General features: G+C 37.9%; 1 protein-coding gene across 3 annotated transcripts in view; it reads right to left on the bottom strand.

The window, feature by feature from the left end:
* tenm2a (teneurin transmembrane protein 2a) overlaps positions 1–18,017 on the bottom strand; it is a 311,956-nt gene extending 293,939 nt beyond the window's left edge. For all 3 annotated transcript variants that reach the window (XM_073820005.1, XM_073820004.1, XM_073820006.1), the window contains exon 1: positions 17,724–18,017. In XM_073820005.1, the coding sequence (XP_073676106.1) occupies positions 17,724–17,952 (229 nt within the window). In that variant the 5' untranslated portion in view covers positions 17,953–18,017. The remainder of the gene's footprint in view (positions 1–17,723) is intronic.
* Between the last annotated feature and the right edge of the window lie 253 nt (positions 18,018–18,270).

The following is an 18,270-nucleotide window of genomic DNA, read 5'->3' on the forward strand; positions in this document are numbered from 1 at the left end:
TGAAATTCAGACCTTTTTTTCTTAAAACATCTCATGTTTTTGCATTTATATCAGATTCTGATTTTTTTATATTCTGAAAAGTCTGAACTGTCAGATAAAAAAGTCACAATTATCTCATATTTTTATCCTGTGTCTAAATACTTTTTAGAGCTAATGTATATGCTGTAAATGTAAAAATAACTACAACTACTAATTTAATATGAAGCCTATTTCTGCCATGGAATAAAAAATAGAAGTTAATTGCAACTTAATATCCCACAATTCCTTTTTCTTCACAATTCTGACTTTTTACAAAATCTCACATTTTTTACTTAATTTTTCCCCTTTGAATTAAAAAAAAAAAATTAGACTTTTTTGCTCACATCTGTGCATATATTTTTTCACAATTTGGACTTTTCTTCTCAGAATTGTGAATTATAAACTCTCAGGTGCACATTTGAAATTCAAACAAATTTTTCTTAAAACATCTTATGATTTTTCATGATTTTTTTTTATATATTCTGAAAATGTCTGAACTGTGAGATAAAAAGTCACAATTATCTCATTTTTTATCCTGTGGCAGAAACAAACTTTCACAGTCGCCTGCCATTTCTTTAAAATTAATGCAATTTACAAGCAACCTCAAAGTCCAAATTTGTGCCTACACCAAATTCTTTTCAGTGTACAGGGAGAATATGAGGACGAATAAACCCTGATATGAGGAAAATAAGGTGTGTAGAGAGAAAGGACATAAATCAAGGTCAGCCTGCTGGGTTCTAGGCAAGGTGCGCTATTGAGTGGATCGTGGGATTGTGGCGCCATTAATGAAATGACACAGCTGGCTCTGCATCCCTCTAGATATCTACTCCCAGGTCCATTCGCTTTCTCAGCTCACGCACATACACACCCACGACACCTTTAATCAATCAGCACCCGTTCAGATCTGCCTCTTATTCAACACTCACTGTATTGTGCTCTCCAAGCAACTTGTTAATGCAGTGCTCTATAATTATATTGCTATGGAGACGCAGTTGGGTTCTCCATCACTTGCTTGTGACTGCTACACCTACATTTGATAGAGATACAGATTTTCCATAATTGACTGACGCAATGCTGCACTCCATGGGAAATCAGCTCCTGCCACAGATAGAAGTAACAGTTAGCTTTTTTAATTCACACCATTCATACACATTTCATTTTTACGGCATTTTTGGATTCAGGTCTATTAACACAAGCAGTTTTACTAAAGGGAACTTTTTCTACTATTTAGGGTGTGGGGTTTTTTTTTTTTAAATGTTTTTAATAGAAGTCCCTAACACATGCTTACCAAAGCTGCAGGTGAGTAAAAAAATAAATAACCAATAGTTATCACCTTCCTTACTCAGTTGATTGATTACATTGATAAGTGCAACAATTTTTTGTATTACAAGTTTTCTAAAATGTTAGGTAGATGTTAGATGTTTAAATATGCAAATTAGGCATTATTTAATGAAATATGCACTAATTCACATACATGTTTAGTACAAAAATCTAAACACTGGATCAAGAGGACATATTATAGTCAAATGTTTTTACAGCGAAGATTTTGGGAATCTCATTATACTTAACTCTATAATTCAGAAAATATGTGAACAGACCATTTTTGGGGGAGTAAAATGTTGTATAAAATCAAGCTAATTGTATATGAGCAAATCCATCCATAAAAACCTTCAGGATATAGACAGGAACAAAAATGGTAAGTTTTATTTTTATTTTTTTATTAAAGATTTATGGCTCAGTGTAGGAGAAAAAAAATCATTTTGAGAAAACAGCCTTTAAAAATATGTATTATATTTTAAATCTATTGACACAAATAGATAAAGTGCAATAAAAGAAACACTTAACAGTGTCTTTTGGGTGTTTTCTTTCCAATAGTCTGAAAAAACACTTCATGAAAAAGCAAAATAAGAAAAAGTCGATAAGAAATGATGTTTCTTGAGGAAAACATTTCAGGAATTAGCTCCATATAATGGACTTCAATGGTGCCCCCAATTTTGAACTTCCAAAATGCAGTTTAAATTAAGCTTAAAAGCAAACATTCAAAGAAGATAAAAAAAGGTAAAACAGTGATGAAGGGTGATTTTGAAGGTGAAGAAAAAAAGAAGTTCAGAGTTTTTCGACATACCCTAACTATATTGACCTGGATTACACAGACTATGCATGCACATAGATGAGACAAGACAAGCAGTTGAGGTTAAAAAGTATACAAACTACCAACTATTTTGCTAGATAAGACCATTCTTTCTTGGCTGGGATCATTTAGAACCTTTGAAGCTACATTTTAACTGCATTTTGGAAGTTCAAACTTGGGGGCACCATACATATCCATTATATGGAGCGAAATCCTGAAATGTTTTCCTCAAAAAACATAATTTCAGACATAAACATCTTGTATGACAAGGGGGTGAATACATTATCTGTAAACTTTTGCTCTGGAAGTGAACTACTCCTTTAACTTTATATCACTTGGCTTTCATTTTGACAGGACTGAATTTAAAAATACACAAGCTCTTTCTCACCTAATGCTGAAAAAAAGAAAAAAGTACCTAGAAACATGTTCAGTATAAAATGTCAAGATGTGACACGGCTAGTTACTTTTATAAGTAAATGCGCAATATTTTAACACCTTACTGTAAAAATAACGTTTCCCAACACTGCAGATACCGGGCAGGAAACCGCCGCTTCTTCTTAGCTGAACGTGTGAGGATCACATATAGCGCACTGATTCAGAGCCTCCTACCTGTGCTTGTGACATCAGATCGTGCGTGGGGCGTGCAGGCGCTGTAGGTGGCATGCTAACATCGGTGGTCTCAGAAGGGCAGGGTGTTAATTGAGAGGGTTTACGCTCAGCAGTGGGTGTCCGGTGAGTTTTCGCAGCGTACTTTGTTCCCGAGATGCATAGCACATCATTAGGGCCCCCATTAATGTTGGGACGTAGAGTTAACAGCTAAGCAAGAACAGGGCCCTCAGTGTCAAACGCCCTGCCCCATGTGAGCCACCTGCGCCGCACGACCACTCAACACCTTTTAATTGGGCCGCAGAAATAGATCTGACCCCACGGGGAGCCATTTTGTTTCTCGTAAACCACCTGACAAAAGCCCTTGGTATTAACACCATTGCACATGCTGCAAAAGCCTGACATGTTTGAAGACCAGATCTGAATCCTTAGGGAGTGCTAAGAGGGTGAGTATATATTTTTTTGCCATTCGAGTTGGGGTCCCATTGGTGGCATCTGGTTAACAGTTTGTAAATTTGCGGTGACAACTTTATCGTAACATCTGTCTGCATTTGGCACTCCATTACACTCGTATAATAGCTAGAGCTGTATTTACTAATCAAACGAGAGAGCACCAAAACGTATCTCTAATTTATGAGACCTTCAGTATTTCCCATTACACCACAAGCTCGCTACTCATTACACAAAGTGTCATTTTAACCTCTGAAAAAAAACATGGGAAATGTCTGAATGGTTTATGGAGAGTCTCCAGGCGCTGAGCGAGATGCTTTATAAGACTGGATTTGACAAAGTATTAAATACCCTGCGCTCAGCAGCGCAGTTCCATAATTGAACCCAAGGGCAAAAGCGCCCCAAATTGCAGCCACTTAGCCACGGTATACTGTACCAAACATTTAATAATTAAAAGAATCATTCCTACGGAGGGATAAAACAACAGCCTCAGAGATACAGGGAATGCCATCTGCAATTAGACAGAGCTTGGCAGGCTGGTGTCAGAAGAGGTGTCACAGCTGTCCAAACTGTGAGTTTAACCAGCATATCATGAGTGCTATTAAGTACCAGCTGACCCCCTGATGGCCTTCAGGGCTCAGACTGCCCACTGAGACTTGTCTTTTTGGATCTGGTGCCCTGATGCCATGGTAAGCTCCTTTATTAGACGTCTCAGCCAACCACTGCGACTACAGTGATTTGCCATGGTGTTCTGAGGTAAGACTGAGACCAACAGGGACATAACCAGAAAGCTACTGTAAATTATTCTATCCATAAGTTGTTTGTGGTTGCCAAGCAATATATTAGCTTTAATATAGAGCTCACAGGTGTGTATTTATAGTTATTTTACTGCAGCTTTGAACATTGATTCATTCAGAAAGTCACAATTTTTTACTTTTTACATTTAATGGACCCTGCCAATCCTGCAAGCTATTCTAATATTGAAGGATTAGTTCACATTCCTGCTCACCCCCATGTCATCCAAGATGTTCATGTCTGTCTTTTTTCAGTTGAAAAGAAATTCCAATTTTCGAGGATGACATTCCAGGATTTTTCTCCATATAGTGAACTTTAATAGGGATAAACAGGTTGAAGGTCTAAATTGCGGTTTCAATTCAGCTTCAAAGAGTTCTACATGATCCCAGCTGAGAAATAAGGGTATTATGTAGCGAAACAAGCGGCCATTTTCTAAAAAAAAATATAGATATACAGTTAAGCCCGAAATTATTCATACCCCTGGCAAATTCTGACTTAAAGTTACTTTTATTCAACCAGCAAGTTTTTTTTTGTTTGTTTTTTTTTTGACCGGAAATGACACAGGCTTCTCCCAAAAGATAATAAGATGATGTACAAGAGGCATCATTGTGGAAAAAAAAATATTTCTCAGCTTTTTTATTTACATTTGAACAAAAAGTAGCATGTCCAATATTATTCATACCCTTTGCAAACTGTCACAGTCTATGGGAAAATCCAAAGTTCTATACCATTACAAATAGTCCATGATGTTCTAAAGCATCTTAATCACCTGGCACCATGAAAAAGGAGCAATTGGCCTTGGGCACCAGTGGAGATTTCAGCATGACAACGACCCAAAACACACAGCAAAAGTGGTAAAGAAATGGTTAGCAGACAAAAACATTAACGTTTTTCAGTGGCCCAGCCAGAGTCCTGACTTAAATCCAATTGAGAATCTGTGGAGGGGGCTAAAGATCAGGGTGATGGCAAGGAGACCCTCCAACCTGAAAGAGTTGGAGCTCATCGCTAAAGATGAATGGGGAAAAATACCAGTGGAGACATGCAAAAAGCTGGTCAGAAATTATAGGAAGCGTTTGATTGCTGTAATAGCCAATAAAGGTTTTTCTATTTATTATTGAGAAGGGTATGAATAATTAGAATTAATTAGAGTCAGAATTTGCCAGGGGTATGAAAAATGTCGGGCTTGACTGCATATATATATACCCTTATCATGTTTTGGTGCAAATACATTAAAGTATGTTGACATTATCATTGAAGACCAGCAGTAATAATTTTCATTTTGATTACATAATAATGCCAATATATACATGTCAAAGTCAGACATGCCCCTTTGCCAGCTGTAATGGCTGGTTAGTGGTTTAAACTTGGCCCAGGTCTTTGGGCAATTCTTCAGGAGGCTTGGAGTAATATATTAAGTCAATGTTTGAATAAACTGAAAGCTCGAATGCCCAGATTATGCAAAGCTGTAATAGCTGCTAATGGTGGATATGGTGGAAGTTTTTTCTCAGTTTAAACTGTTTATGCAATAAAATATGTTTTCGTAGTTTGTTGTCAGTGCAAAATTATCACAAATTAAAAAGGATTCATGCCAATATTGTCCAAAACCCCACTTTTTGAAGGTGTTTTCAAACTTTTGGAGGGCAGTGTACTTTTTAACCACAAATGCTCATCCTGCACTTGCTCATCTTCCTGCATTACGTAATCATGTTAGAAAGGTCACACGTGACATAGGCAGAAGTACCGGCCCAGTGTTTAGAAAGTGAATGTTCAAAGGAAGTCAAATGCCCTTTACAAAAAAAGGTAAAACGACAATGTTGGGCGATTTTGAAGTTGGAGGAGAAACTGAGATTAGATGAGTTTACCTATCCTACAGATTTTAGCATGTGACCTTTACAACGTGACGCGTGAAGTCGCGAAGCGAGTGCAAGATGAGTATTTGTGGTTAAAAAGTATATAAATTTGTAATTTTTTTTTAGAAAATGACAATCGGTTCATTATATAAGACCTTTATTCCTCGGCTGGGATTGTGTAGAGCCCTTTGAAACTGCTTTGAAACTGCAATTTGGACCTTAAACCCGTTGATACTTCATATGCCACTATATGGAGAGAAATCCTGAAATGTTTTCCTCAAAAACCTTAATTTCATTTTAACCGAAGAAAGAAAGACATGAACATCTTGGATGACATGGGGGTGAGTAAATTATCAGGAAATGTTTATTCTGGAAGTAAACTAATCATCTAGGCTATTTGTGAAGGGTTTGGCACTTCTCATTATGGGACGTTCCATGGAGTCTAATGCATAGACAATGTTTTTTTTATACTGTAAAAACTGTATTTTCTATCCTCTTACCCAAAACCTACCCTGCACACAAAACATTCTGCTACAAAACACTGTTGCTGTTTTTAATTTGTAGTAGTAGTAGCAGTAGTAAAAATAGCAGTATAAATAGTATTTGCTACCAAAAAAATAACAATGTTCTTTGGACTAAACAGCTGAGGCCATGTATAGATATGCATGTATGATTAAATAATGATTCAGCCTTGATCGGAATCAAGATAACCTAATGAAACAATGTTGGCTGTGATCATAACGTGCATTTGCCTTGAGAGATTCCAGAACAGATTAAAGGCTTTCAGCAAGAATATGCCATATTAAATTCTTAAAAGATTAAGGGACGTGTTAATGCAATTATTGTAAGCCTGCTGGCATATACGTACAACCTAAGATCAGCAGTGAGCGGAGACTGTCCAAATACCAAGCACTGTAAATGTTAAATGTATTGCGCTGATTCTGAGTGCTGGAACAAAACACTATGAAACTGGAGAAAAAAAAAAAAGAAAAAAAAAAACAGACAGACAGAGAGATAGATAAATAGTAAATACATAAAGATATGCATACATAGATACTAGATTACTCTGTTCATAAATTTTCACTTATGTTTGGGTGTAATCTCCTTCTGTTTAAGCTTTTCACAAAATGCATGTTTTTCCTTGCCTATCACTCAATACGTGCCACACAGTGAGATACAAAAATAATGTGTCAAATATTTATCCTACACTTGAGTGAGTTAATGAACTGAGCCTACAGGAGAGTTTCAAAAGATTTCCAGCTCAATCTGTTTAACCGATAGCACAGTAAGACAGAATATCTTTAGGTGTTAAGCTAAATTTTGTACTTGACAAGTTTGTTTTTCTAATGTTGCAAGTGAGTGACAGAGTTGACACATCAAGGTTTTGCCAGAGAATTAGCACAAGTACTTAAATAAATAAAGATTTAATTAATATCGTGCACATCATTTACTTGCTTCACAATAAGGTTCATTAGTTAACAACTTTAGTTAACATGAACTAAGAATGAACAGCACGTCTACAGCATTTATTAATCTTAGCTGATGTTTATTTTGACATTTACTAATGCATTATTAAAATCAAATGTATTGTTCATGTTAGTTAATACATTAACTAACATTAACTAATAGAATCTTATAGTAAAGTGTTACCCCTTACACGCACACATTATTATACAATTTTTTAATAATAATAATAATAAATCTATTTTTTATAATAGTAAATATTTTAAATTTTTTATTATATTACTTATTATAACAAATAAAAACTAAAAATCATACTCTAGTGATAGTAATGTCTAGTAAAATAAGACAAAGTGAAAATGTTGCTATTTGATAAACTAATGTCATGCGGTTAAATTTTTCCAATTAAATACTTGGGGTGTACAAATCTTTGCCTTGAAATGAGCTGCTTTGCTTGTATGCCTTGATGAGCAGTTACAGACAGAGGAGGCGCCTGGAAGCTTCAGGGACACTTGAAACCAATTCCCAAGCCATCAATGAGCAAACAAGAAAACTCTCAGCTGTCTCAAGGTTGATGTGAAAAGAGTTTCAGGGTGTTTGGGAGAGTGGACGAGGCTACAGGGCAATGACAAATAGAATGTGACGAGGACAGCGAGAGACAGAAAGACAGAGAGGAAGAGACTGCATTTAATCTCACAGTCTTTTATTTTTAATACCCGCCAGGTCTTTTGTTCTCCCTTTGATCTTTTCATGCCTAGATTTATTGCGATACACGAACAAAGCACAGAATCAACCAAGTAAAATAATCAATGAAATGTGTCACTTGACAGCTAATTCCAGATCAAAACAGCAGCTGTGGGGTGATGAGAAAGGGACGGATTGGGAAAAGTTGAGTACAATGTCACAAACGAACTGCTGAGGGGCGCCTAAACAGAATCTTCTAGATCTACTTGCTTCTCTTTGTATACCACGCGCAAGCTATCAGCTTGTTTTAGTTAGCTCATAAAGTAGGAATTAGGGGTTAGGCAGGGTGCCGTGGTCCGCTAAAATCCACAACAGAGCCTGTGACGTTCGGGACAAGAACCAACACACAAATCCAGGATCAAACTGGATACAAACAAACACCCTGAGGGACCGCTAAAGCTCCTGATGTGAAACTCATTAGTTCAGCAACTAATTGTCATTCTGTGTGGCGTGACAAGTGATGACAGTCTATAAAAACCCCAGATGCACATTTAATGCAGTCAGGTAGGGCTGTCAATTGATCAAAAAGTTTTTTACCATGTTATTTATAATAACAAGTTAAATTAGCCTCACTTTTTGGTGTCCCGAAGACAAATGCTAAGGAGCAACAGAAGCATACAGCTATGAAATAAAAAGCTTGCTGCAGTCGACAGTGTTGCAGGACGGGCCGTCTCTACTGACAGCCTGTGCAGACACAGATGTGCCTCTGAAGACGCAGATGTGCCCCTGCAGGGGTGTGAAGACATAGAGGGGCGGAGAGTGATGGAACATTCGATCTACTGCCCTACTGCTCGCAGCTGGACCATACGCTTGAGCCATCGGTGAGCCAAAGAGCCCAGCTCAGTTTTCATTTTCACCTAAGAGGGGCCATTACTGAGACGTCTAACACATCTGTTTATAGAAATAAGTGGCTGGATCAATTATAATCAAAGCAAGGGATATTAGGAATCCACCTCACCTCATCAATTCAATACTATGTCATTTACAACCATTTTGACTGATTAAATGCAATTTTCCACTGTTCTGGCTAAAATGCCACTCCTAACAACTAATTGCAAATTACTTAAAGGGATAGTCCACACTAAAATGGAAATGCTGCACCCTGGAAATCCAGAGGTCTCGCGAGAGCACAATTTGAATTGTCTCTGCAAGACACTCTGGTATCGAGCAATGATGCATGTTACTGCAATACGTAAGCAATTCTGGGAACCAATCAAATAGGTGTATCTGATGTAGGCGGGCCAGAGGCGAGCTAAGCTGATGACGACAGCGCTGCGACGTCCGGAATAATTAGTAAACATAGAAAGAGATCTACAGATGAAAACCAGTTGTTTGAAACGGCTACAATGACCGAGTTGGACTTGGCTTTTCATTTAAAAGAGGAACAGAAAACCGCGCTCGAATCGTTCCTTTGCAAGAAGGACTTTTTGCTGTTTTGCCGACTGGATACGGCAAGAGTTTAATCTATCAGTTAGCTCCGCTGGTAGTTAAGCATATGGGGCGACCACGAAGAGGAACAGATCCGAAGCGGGCAATGCCAGATAGCATTCGGCAGTCTCGAGTCCTATGGGATTATTTTTGTGCCAATAAGACTGAACGTAACTTTATTAAACTGAACGTAACTTTCCAAGAAACGATCAAAAATATGCCACTGCAAAAGAAGAAAAACACAATGAAAATGAAAAAATGAACTCAGTCGCACGAATTTAACATGCTCTTCAAATATGCTTCATTCTTTGTTAATGATTTTCAAAGAATCGTTTTCGCGAATCATGGATTCTGAATGCGTTGCCACAGCTTTCGCTTACGCTTAGCAAATTTTCGTTTGCTGTTTTGGCACAAACCTCTCGTGGGGGCGGGCTTAACAGCGATCTACTCTGATTGGCTAATGAGCTTTTGATGGACAGTAGCTCTCTGACCTGGAAGCACAGGATATGTCTCTGTTAGATTTGTTGAATTTGTAATACATTGTCAGCACAGCTGTAATTTCCCCAGTTTCATACAATAAAAATCAAAGATGAACATGTTTATTTAACATAAGTAATAAAAACAATATCTTAAATATATAGCCTTGTGTTTTATTTAATTTAAAGGAATGTATTTGCATTTTACTTAAAGGGATAGTTAACGAAAATCAAGAACTTCAAAACCAAGTAATCACTATAGGCTAATCATTTTAATTTCATTTCAGTCCTATTGTTATTTTCTTTCTTCTGTGAAACAATAAAGTTATTGATTTTGTTTTTAAAATCTCATCACCTGAAGGCACTGTTCGTACTCTCCTTGCACATGGAATAAAGCTAAGAATGAAATCATAAGTTTTGGATTGTCAGAATACTAGATCAATAGAAAAAAATCTTAAGAATAAAAATCAAAGTACACTTTCATATTATTATCCAATTATTTTGATGACTAAAAAATACAAAATAGACACAATGTTTTTTAAATAATTAATACATTTTCCAGCATGAATAAAAATCACAAGAACAATACGTAATGTTTCAGATAAATGTTTAATCATTTAATAACAAATTGTAAAATGCAATACAAATCAGGAATCTGTAAATTTGATAATTCTCTTTTATTTAATTGACAAAAGTACAAAGAAAAGATTTTCAAAGTTTCACTGACCAACTTAAATATATTTTGTAAATATAAACAAATTTTGATTTTGATGGCTACACCACACTAAAAAAAAGTTGGGACAGAGGCAAAATAAAAAAGGGTTATAGAATATCCAAATTAAGCTGTTTTTGAACAGTTTGTGAGCAGGGTAAATTAGTAATAGGTAAGGTTATCAGGTTTGGCTCATCAGAAAGCTATATATCAAGTGATGCTGCTAGTTCACTGGGCCAGAGCTCATCTCAGATAGTCAAAGAGACAGTGGACATGTGCGCTGTGGCCAGATGAGTTCACTGGGAAAAACTGATGTCGAGCTGTCAGTCCCACTGATCGAAGGGAACTCAAAAATATTAGGCCTACAAGATTCCTTATCATGTGGCTCCATCTAGTGGACAACATCAATATCACCGCCTTCATCTTTCAGTTAAAATGGCTGATTAGCGTCCCAAACATAATACATTTGTGAAACTAAAGCCGACACGCTACGGGACTGTCATGAATGGAATTTGGTCTTGAAGACGGATCGTGCCCAGTAGGTCTGGGTCTGTTCATGGCAAAAAAAAAAGTGTCAGACTGTGTCTAAAGATAATAATCTTAGAATCCAAGAACCAGTCATTGCCATTCGTTTTCACAAAGATTTTTTAAATATTTAATATTTGTCACTGACACCAAGTGTTCCCTGTCATATATCATTCAGCATTAATTTTGTAAATTTATCAAATGTTTTTCTTGATAGGAAAAATCTCTATTGTTGTGATTTATTTCTTGGCTTTTTCAATTCATAAGTTTACGCTGCAAATTTAAATAGTTTCTTTTTTATACAGTCAATAGCCTAAACTATGTCAGTGATTCTCTCATTTTTAAAGTTGACCAAGTATTATTTTATTTCGATCCGCAGTCTAACACAAGTAAAAAAAAAACTTATTGCCCCATCTATTGCATACAGGCTAATTCCTTAATTTTTAACTTCTTCTAAAAATTTGTTATGAAGAAATCAACTTTAGGCTAGGCGCCTTCGTCTTCTTCTGAAAAGGCATTAAAAACTCACCATACTTTAATACTTAATATAAACAAAGCACGACGTATTGCACACCCCAACAACTTTCCAATATGCGCGCCACTGACGTCACCGTCTGTGCTTCCAGGTCAGAGAGCAACTGTCCATCAAAAGCTCACTAGCCAATCAGAGACTCTAGATCGCCGTTAAGCCCGCCCCCACTAGAGGTTTGTGCCAAAACAGCAAACGAAATTTTGCGAAGCGAAAGCTGTGGCAACGCATTCACAATCCATGATTCGCGAAAACGATTCTTTGAAAATCATTAACAAAGAATGAAGCATATTTGAAGAGCATGTTAAATTCGTGCGACTTTCATTTTCATTGTGTTTTTCTTCTTTTGCAGTGGCATATTTGATATTAACTTATCGTTTATTGAACTGTTTATTGATTCACTGAAAAATCAAAACATTTGTAACCATGCAGATTTTTAAAAGAAAAAAGGGCACTCTTTTTTGTGTGATATTGATTATCTATTTGAAACAAAAATAAATATATACATTTTCTGCCCCCTTTTCTTGAAATATGTGATCGTTCTTAATGCATTTTGAAGTCTGAATCATGCAGTGAAAAAAAGCACTAAATGTGTACGCGCACTTTAAGTTTAGTCTTACCAGATTGAATCACATTGTCGCATATGCATGCATTTCTGTAGGTGTATTTTGTTTGGTTTTTGCAATATACTCGATAATGCCAATTTGTGAGTTCAGTATTTGCACTAAACCTATACGCAGATTTGGCCTGCATAAACTTCCCCAAGAAATTAATGAATGAACATAACTTAAGAAAAGTAACCCGCCAAGTTGGCTAGTGATTTAACAGCATTACACCTGTTAGATTTACCCAAAACAAATTTTATCTCATGTTTAACTTCTACAGAAACATCAGCGTTAGCGGTAAATGTCAGAAGGACTAGCCAAGGTGAGGCGCTCTCAGCTGGATACATGAGCACTGAGCGCCCAGTGTTCGCCTGGAGCTCACATCTCCGAAATCGGTGAGGCACATTTTCAAAAAGGCACTGTCTTTATAAATAAACCACAAATTTGAGCTTTAAACAACTATATTCTTGCCTGAAATACTTAAAACTACATTTCATGACACAATAACAGTAATATTTAGAAAATTATGCGAATAAATGGTGGTTGAAATTGCTGCGTAAACTCAACCAATCAGCATGTTCCACGCCTAAGTCCCACACCCCGAAAGCTCTGGACATTTATAAAAAAAAGAAAAAAAAAAGTACTACCTCACGAGTAGGGAGCAAATTTCTACCCGGAACTTTATTTAGATCCTGGTTCCTGCGGTGGAAACACACCAAGTACCGCCCCAAAGTCCCTAGTTCCTGGGAAAGGTTCCTGCAGTGTAAAAGGGCTTTTAGATGACAGCAAAATAGAAACTGGAAACGAGCATGACCAATTAAGTATCCAGTATCACAAATGAATAAATAGAGTGATAGCAGCAATGGTACCGTGTATCCCTACAAGATACAAAAAGTATAGCATATGCAAAAAAGTACTCTATGAATGCTTTAAGTACAGTATTAATGTTGTCTGATCGACAATCCTGACCTGTGAGCGTGCCCTCGTATCCCACAGAGCAAAGAGACTTAAAGTGTAGAGCATTAAGAGTCAAATCTGCTCTCAGCATGACTCTGAGGAGCATTAGGATCACGGGCGTCCACAAACACCAAATGGAGTCGTAGTGAAAGGTTGGACTGTTCATTCGGACAGAAAATAGCTCTCTTAAAAAGTTGAAAAGTAATATTCTGCTTCCTCTCCACGCAAGCGTTAACGTGGGCCGTGATGACTCCGTGAGCGAGCGGGAGAGAGGAGCGTAATTTGGCAGTGCCCTTTGAGTGCTGTTACATATGGCCCCTGCACACTGTTAGTCTCCCGTGGCAACACTTCCCACGGATGCATCTGCAGTCAGTGAGCCGCTATCGCCTTAAGTAGCCGAGCGGCATCAATCTGACGGCCACCAACTCTCTGCTGCTCCACAGCCGCTGCGCCTGTCAGTCTGTCTCTCTGTCCTCCCTCCATCCAGTTCTCTACACCTACCCATAATTCTTGCTCACTGTCGCTGTCACCGCACGTCCCCGAGGGAGCGCAGGCCACTCCACCCCGGGCTGCGAGAGCTCTGGGATCTGTTGTCAGTGGCTAAGTGCTGTGGCAAGAAACAGTTGAATGGAGGGAGAGAAAAAAAGGCTGCAATCTCTCCAGCGGGTTTGTCTCCCTCTTTCGCTCTGAAAACACGCTCTGGCTGTGATCAATGACATCGAGTTGAAATCCATTTCGGTGCAATCAATGCGGCACCGGCAGCGGCTCACGCAGAGGACGACTCGCAAGCCTGACACTGCCTTTTTCAAAGATGACCCATCCGTGGCTTCGCTCCGGATCCGCGGCAGCCTGCTCATTATGACGCCACGGCATTTCGACAGAACTCGCTCGCACTTCCTGCTACTGCTTCCTTTTCTAGCCAGGCTCAGGTGAGGAGGCTGACTTCTCCTATTAGCATCATCAAAGACGTTCGAAAAGGGATGTAAAGCACAAAGATTAAACAAGGGGTACTGCATCTGAACCAATCAGTCAAGTCTGAGCTAGTAAGCCAGTCACCTTCAATTTGGATTCGCACCGATCAAAGGTCTCCTGCTATTTTAGCATGCATCTGCAGTTTGGCACTGCGCCGAACATCCCTGCATAGAGTCGGCAACAAGTCTACAGCCTGAGGCATGAAGTGGGTCGACCGGCGTAAGTTATAAGACGGCTAAGACTGAACAGGTGACGGCGGATCAGTGGCATCAGGCTGGCAAACGTCTGCTGGGAATTGGTGACACATTTGATGCAGCAGGAGGCGGAATTGGAGGTACTTCCTGTAATTGAAGTAACTGCTCTGAGATCAGGTTGCATTTCTCTCTAGCAGTATGCGTAAACACAGAGCAGAGGGATTAGCTACTGGTGACATGGCCTGGAATTGAATACACTGTCCTGCTTTTATGTTTTACACCTTAACATGTAGAAGCACAGATTTCCATGTTCAAAAACATCTAGTCATACTATCATCACATTAACATTTTCTCTGCATATACCCTAAAATAAGAGTGAAATGAAGTCATGGTAATCTCCAGCTTGGTGCAAGAATCTAATGTGAATCATGATCTGATTTCAGAATGATTCCTGATATGTCTAAATCTGTTATTGCTCTACTAGACAAGTAAATATACACTGCCATTGTTTTTGTGTAGTTAGAGTATGTTGCCTTTTTAGGGCAGAACTATTATGAAAATTGCAAAACAGAATATTTACAAAATTAAAAAAAAAAAAAATCTTCTTTTAAAACATTGCACAACATTTCCACCTTTATGAGATTTATATATTTATACTCTAATTCTGACTGTTTTTCTCAAAATTATGAGATATTAGCTCACAATTGTGAGTTATAAAGTCAGAACTGTGAGATATAAACAGTTCATACTTTTTTTTTCAGAATTGTATGATATAAACTTGCATTAAAATCAGTATTGCATGCTATAAATGATATAAACGCACAATTCTGACTTTATAACTAGCAATTGCAAGTTTATATCATACTGAGGGTTTATATCTCACAATTCTGACTTTATATCTCTCAATTGCGAGTTTATATCTCACAATTGTGAGAAAAAAGTCCGAATTGTGAGATACAAACTCAATTGTTAGAAAAAAAGTCAGAATTGTGAGAAAAAAAGCAGAATTACCCTTTTTTATTTATTATTCAGTGGCAGAAATGGCCTTCCATTTTTTGATCAAAAATAAAAAATCATTACAATAATATTATTTTAATATTTGTTTTCTATGTTTTCTTTTTGATTTATTGTTTTGTATTGAATTTTCAGCAGCCATTTTTGTCATGATTCTTGAGAAATCATTCTCTTATCATTACCTTCCATTTCTTCTTATTACCAATGTTGAAAACAGTTAAATAAAGATATTTTTTCCAGCTTCTCCAATAGAACGTACCAAAGAACAGCATCAATTCTTTTGTAACATTATAAATGTCTTTCTGTCAACTGAATGGATCCTTAATATATAAAAGTATTGTTTTTTTTGTCAAAACAGTAAGCAAATTAAAGCAATAAGCCACAAGAAGCTGTGGTTTACAGTAAATTTATAACAGCTAAGGGGCATTGTTAGGTATAATGCGAAGCGGTGTGCCTAAAACCCCCTTAGCTGTTATAAATACACTGGGGCTTATTGCTTTTATAAAATTCCACATACGTAGTAAGGTTTCACAAAATTAAACAGAGCAAATACAGTGTAATGATATTAATAAAAACATCATTCTTCTGCCAAACAATGTAGTTCCTCAGAAACGGTTGTGGTTGCAACAAAGTGGTTGCTGAGCAACACACAAACATAACAAAGGTGTATGTTTGTAGAGTAACTTACAACAGCTTAGAACGCAGCTCAACCAATCAGAATCAAGGACTGAAACTATCCATTTTATAGAGTAAACGATGAGCGCCGGTATTACGAATTCTAACGTCAGATTGGATGCTCTTCTGTTCCAGTCTCCATAGGTCATCGGCATCTTCGTGTCATTTACACACTCATTAAACTTTGAGGAGTGAGGCATTGACAGACGACGGTCATTGCGACATTGCAAAGTGATGGCGCTATAAAGCCATGTGCTTTTTAAAAACATTTTAATAGGTTTAACATTAGATTAACAGCCATATATGCTACTTCGAATACCCTGCTGAGATAAACAGCTAAAACCAGCCTAGGCTGGTTGGCTGGTGGTAGCTGGTTTTAGCTGGTCTCCCAGCCTGGCCAGGCTGGTCAGGCTGGTTTTAGCTGGTGGTTTCACTCATAATAGTGTTTTGAGGACAAAACCCGGACGAATGTCTCTGATCGATGTCTTGAGGTGTGGTAACCGTAGTATAAGCAGAATAATTGACTTCGGTCTGTTGAATTCTACAAAAATAATGCACACCCAAGGCCAGGCTGGTCTTATGGCTATGACCAGCTTAAAACCAGGCTGGTTGACCAGCTAAAACTACCCAACCAGCCTAGGCTGGTTTTAGCTGTTTTTTTCACCAGGGTAGAAACACTGGAGACCGGAAATGCATAGCATTCTTTGGGTTAAGAGTCAGCAGTGACTTCCACATTCAGGAAAAACATCTATATGTAAGGAATAATTGACAACGGGCCTCGGGTATGCATAGAATTCAACGAACCAAAGTCAATTATTCTGCTTATACTATGGTTACCACACCTCAAGACATCGATCAGAGACATTCGTCCGGTTTTTGTCCTTAAAATGCTATTGTGAGTAGGATTCATTTCTTACACAGCTCATCCAACACCTTTGTTGCTAATTCCAAAACGTCATTTTAGACCTAGTAACAACACTTGAGCCATTGATAGCAAACAAATGCAGTTTATAATGAAGCTTATACAGACCGACAGACAGGCAAAACCACGCTGTTGTTACCTTGTGAGAAATTTCATATAGTTTTTAAGTTTTCAATCGTCAGAACAGCGCTAACAACATTAGCGTATATGCTAACGTCTGTGCTGTAAGGGAGAGAGAGTGGGAGAAATAGAGTATCTGCTTTCCTTACATAATAAAACGTAATTTTGTGGCAAAAACATGGAAATAATCTGTCGTTTTTATCATATCGTTTACTGTATTCATTTGTTTGGCAGGTGTAGTTGTGGGTTTTGGGCTAGGACCTTTGAAATAACTGAAATAACTGTGATATAGACATGTAATGTGGTCTAGTGCTGCCTGGAACTATATTCGCCATGCATTTCCCTGAAAATAATGCACACCATTAGAACCTTCGTCAGCCAATCGGATTCAACCATTCAACAGCCCCGTAGTATAAAAATAAATAAATACTGTATATCATAATTTAGAGCTGAACCCTGTATATTTACCAATTCTGTGTTGCAAATGTGCTGTATATATGAGCACGTCTATGCTTTGTGGTATATTTGTGTGTTTTTACCTCCTTGTCTGGTGAACTCATCTGCTTCATGATGCACCAGGTCAGCCACACATCCCCCATAATGCAGGCGTGACTCATGATCGAAAGCCTTCAGGGTCTCGCTGGAGCTGTAGGATTTCTGGGTGGGTACACGACATTCGTCGTGGTCCAGAGAGGAGGTGGTGAACTGGAAATCTTTCCCACAGCGGGCATGGGTCAGTGTACGGTGTCTGCGCTCCTTTAGATCCATGACAGCTGCTGCAGCCCGATGATCAGATCAGTCCGCAAGGTGGAGGTCTCAACAGATGTACAGTCCTTCACCTGGTAATAGAAGAGCACAGATCAATAAAGTACAAAAATATATATTCCCTACTGAAATGACAAGCATGAATTGCTGATTTAAACTGGTTAGTGCTGGTCTAGCTAGTGGACCAACATAGCAAATCACATCCAGATTAGCTTTCTAGAGAATTGTACTGACTAATGAAGTTTTAACAGTACTACAGCATCCAAAATAAAGGCAAAAACAGAATCAGAAAGCGTTGCAGAATTATACAAAGATATTCAC

Source organism: Garra rufa, chromosome 16, assembly GCF_049309525.1.
Source record: "Garra rufa chromosome 16, GarRuf1.0, whole genome shotgun sequence".
Taxonomy (NCBI): domain Eukaryota; kingdom Metazoa; phylum Chordata; class Actinopteri; order Cypriniformes; family Cyprinidae; genus Garra; species Garra rufa.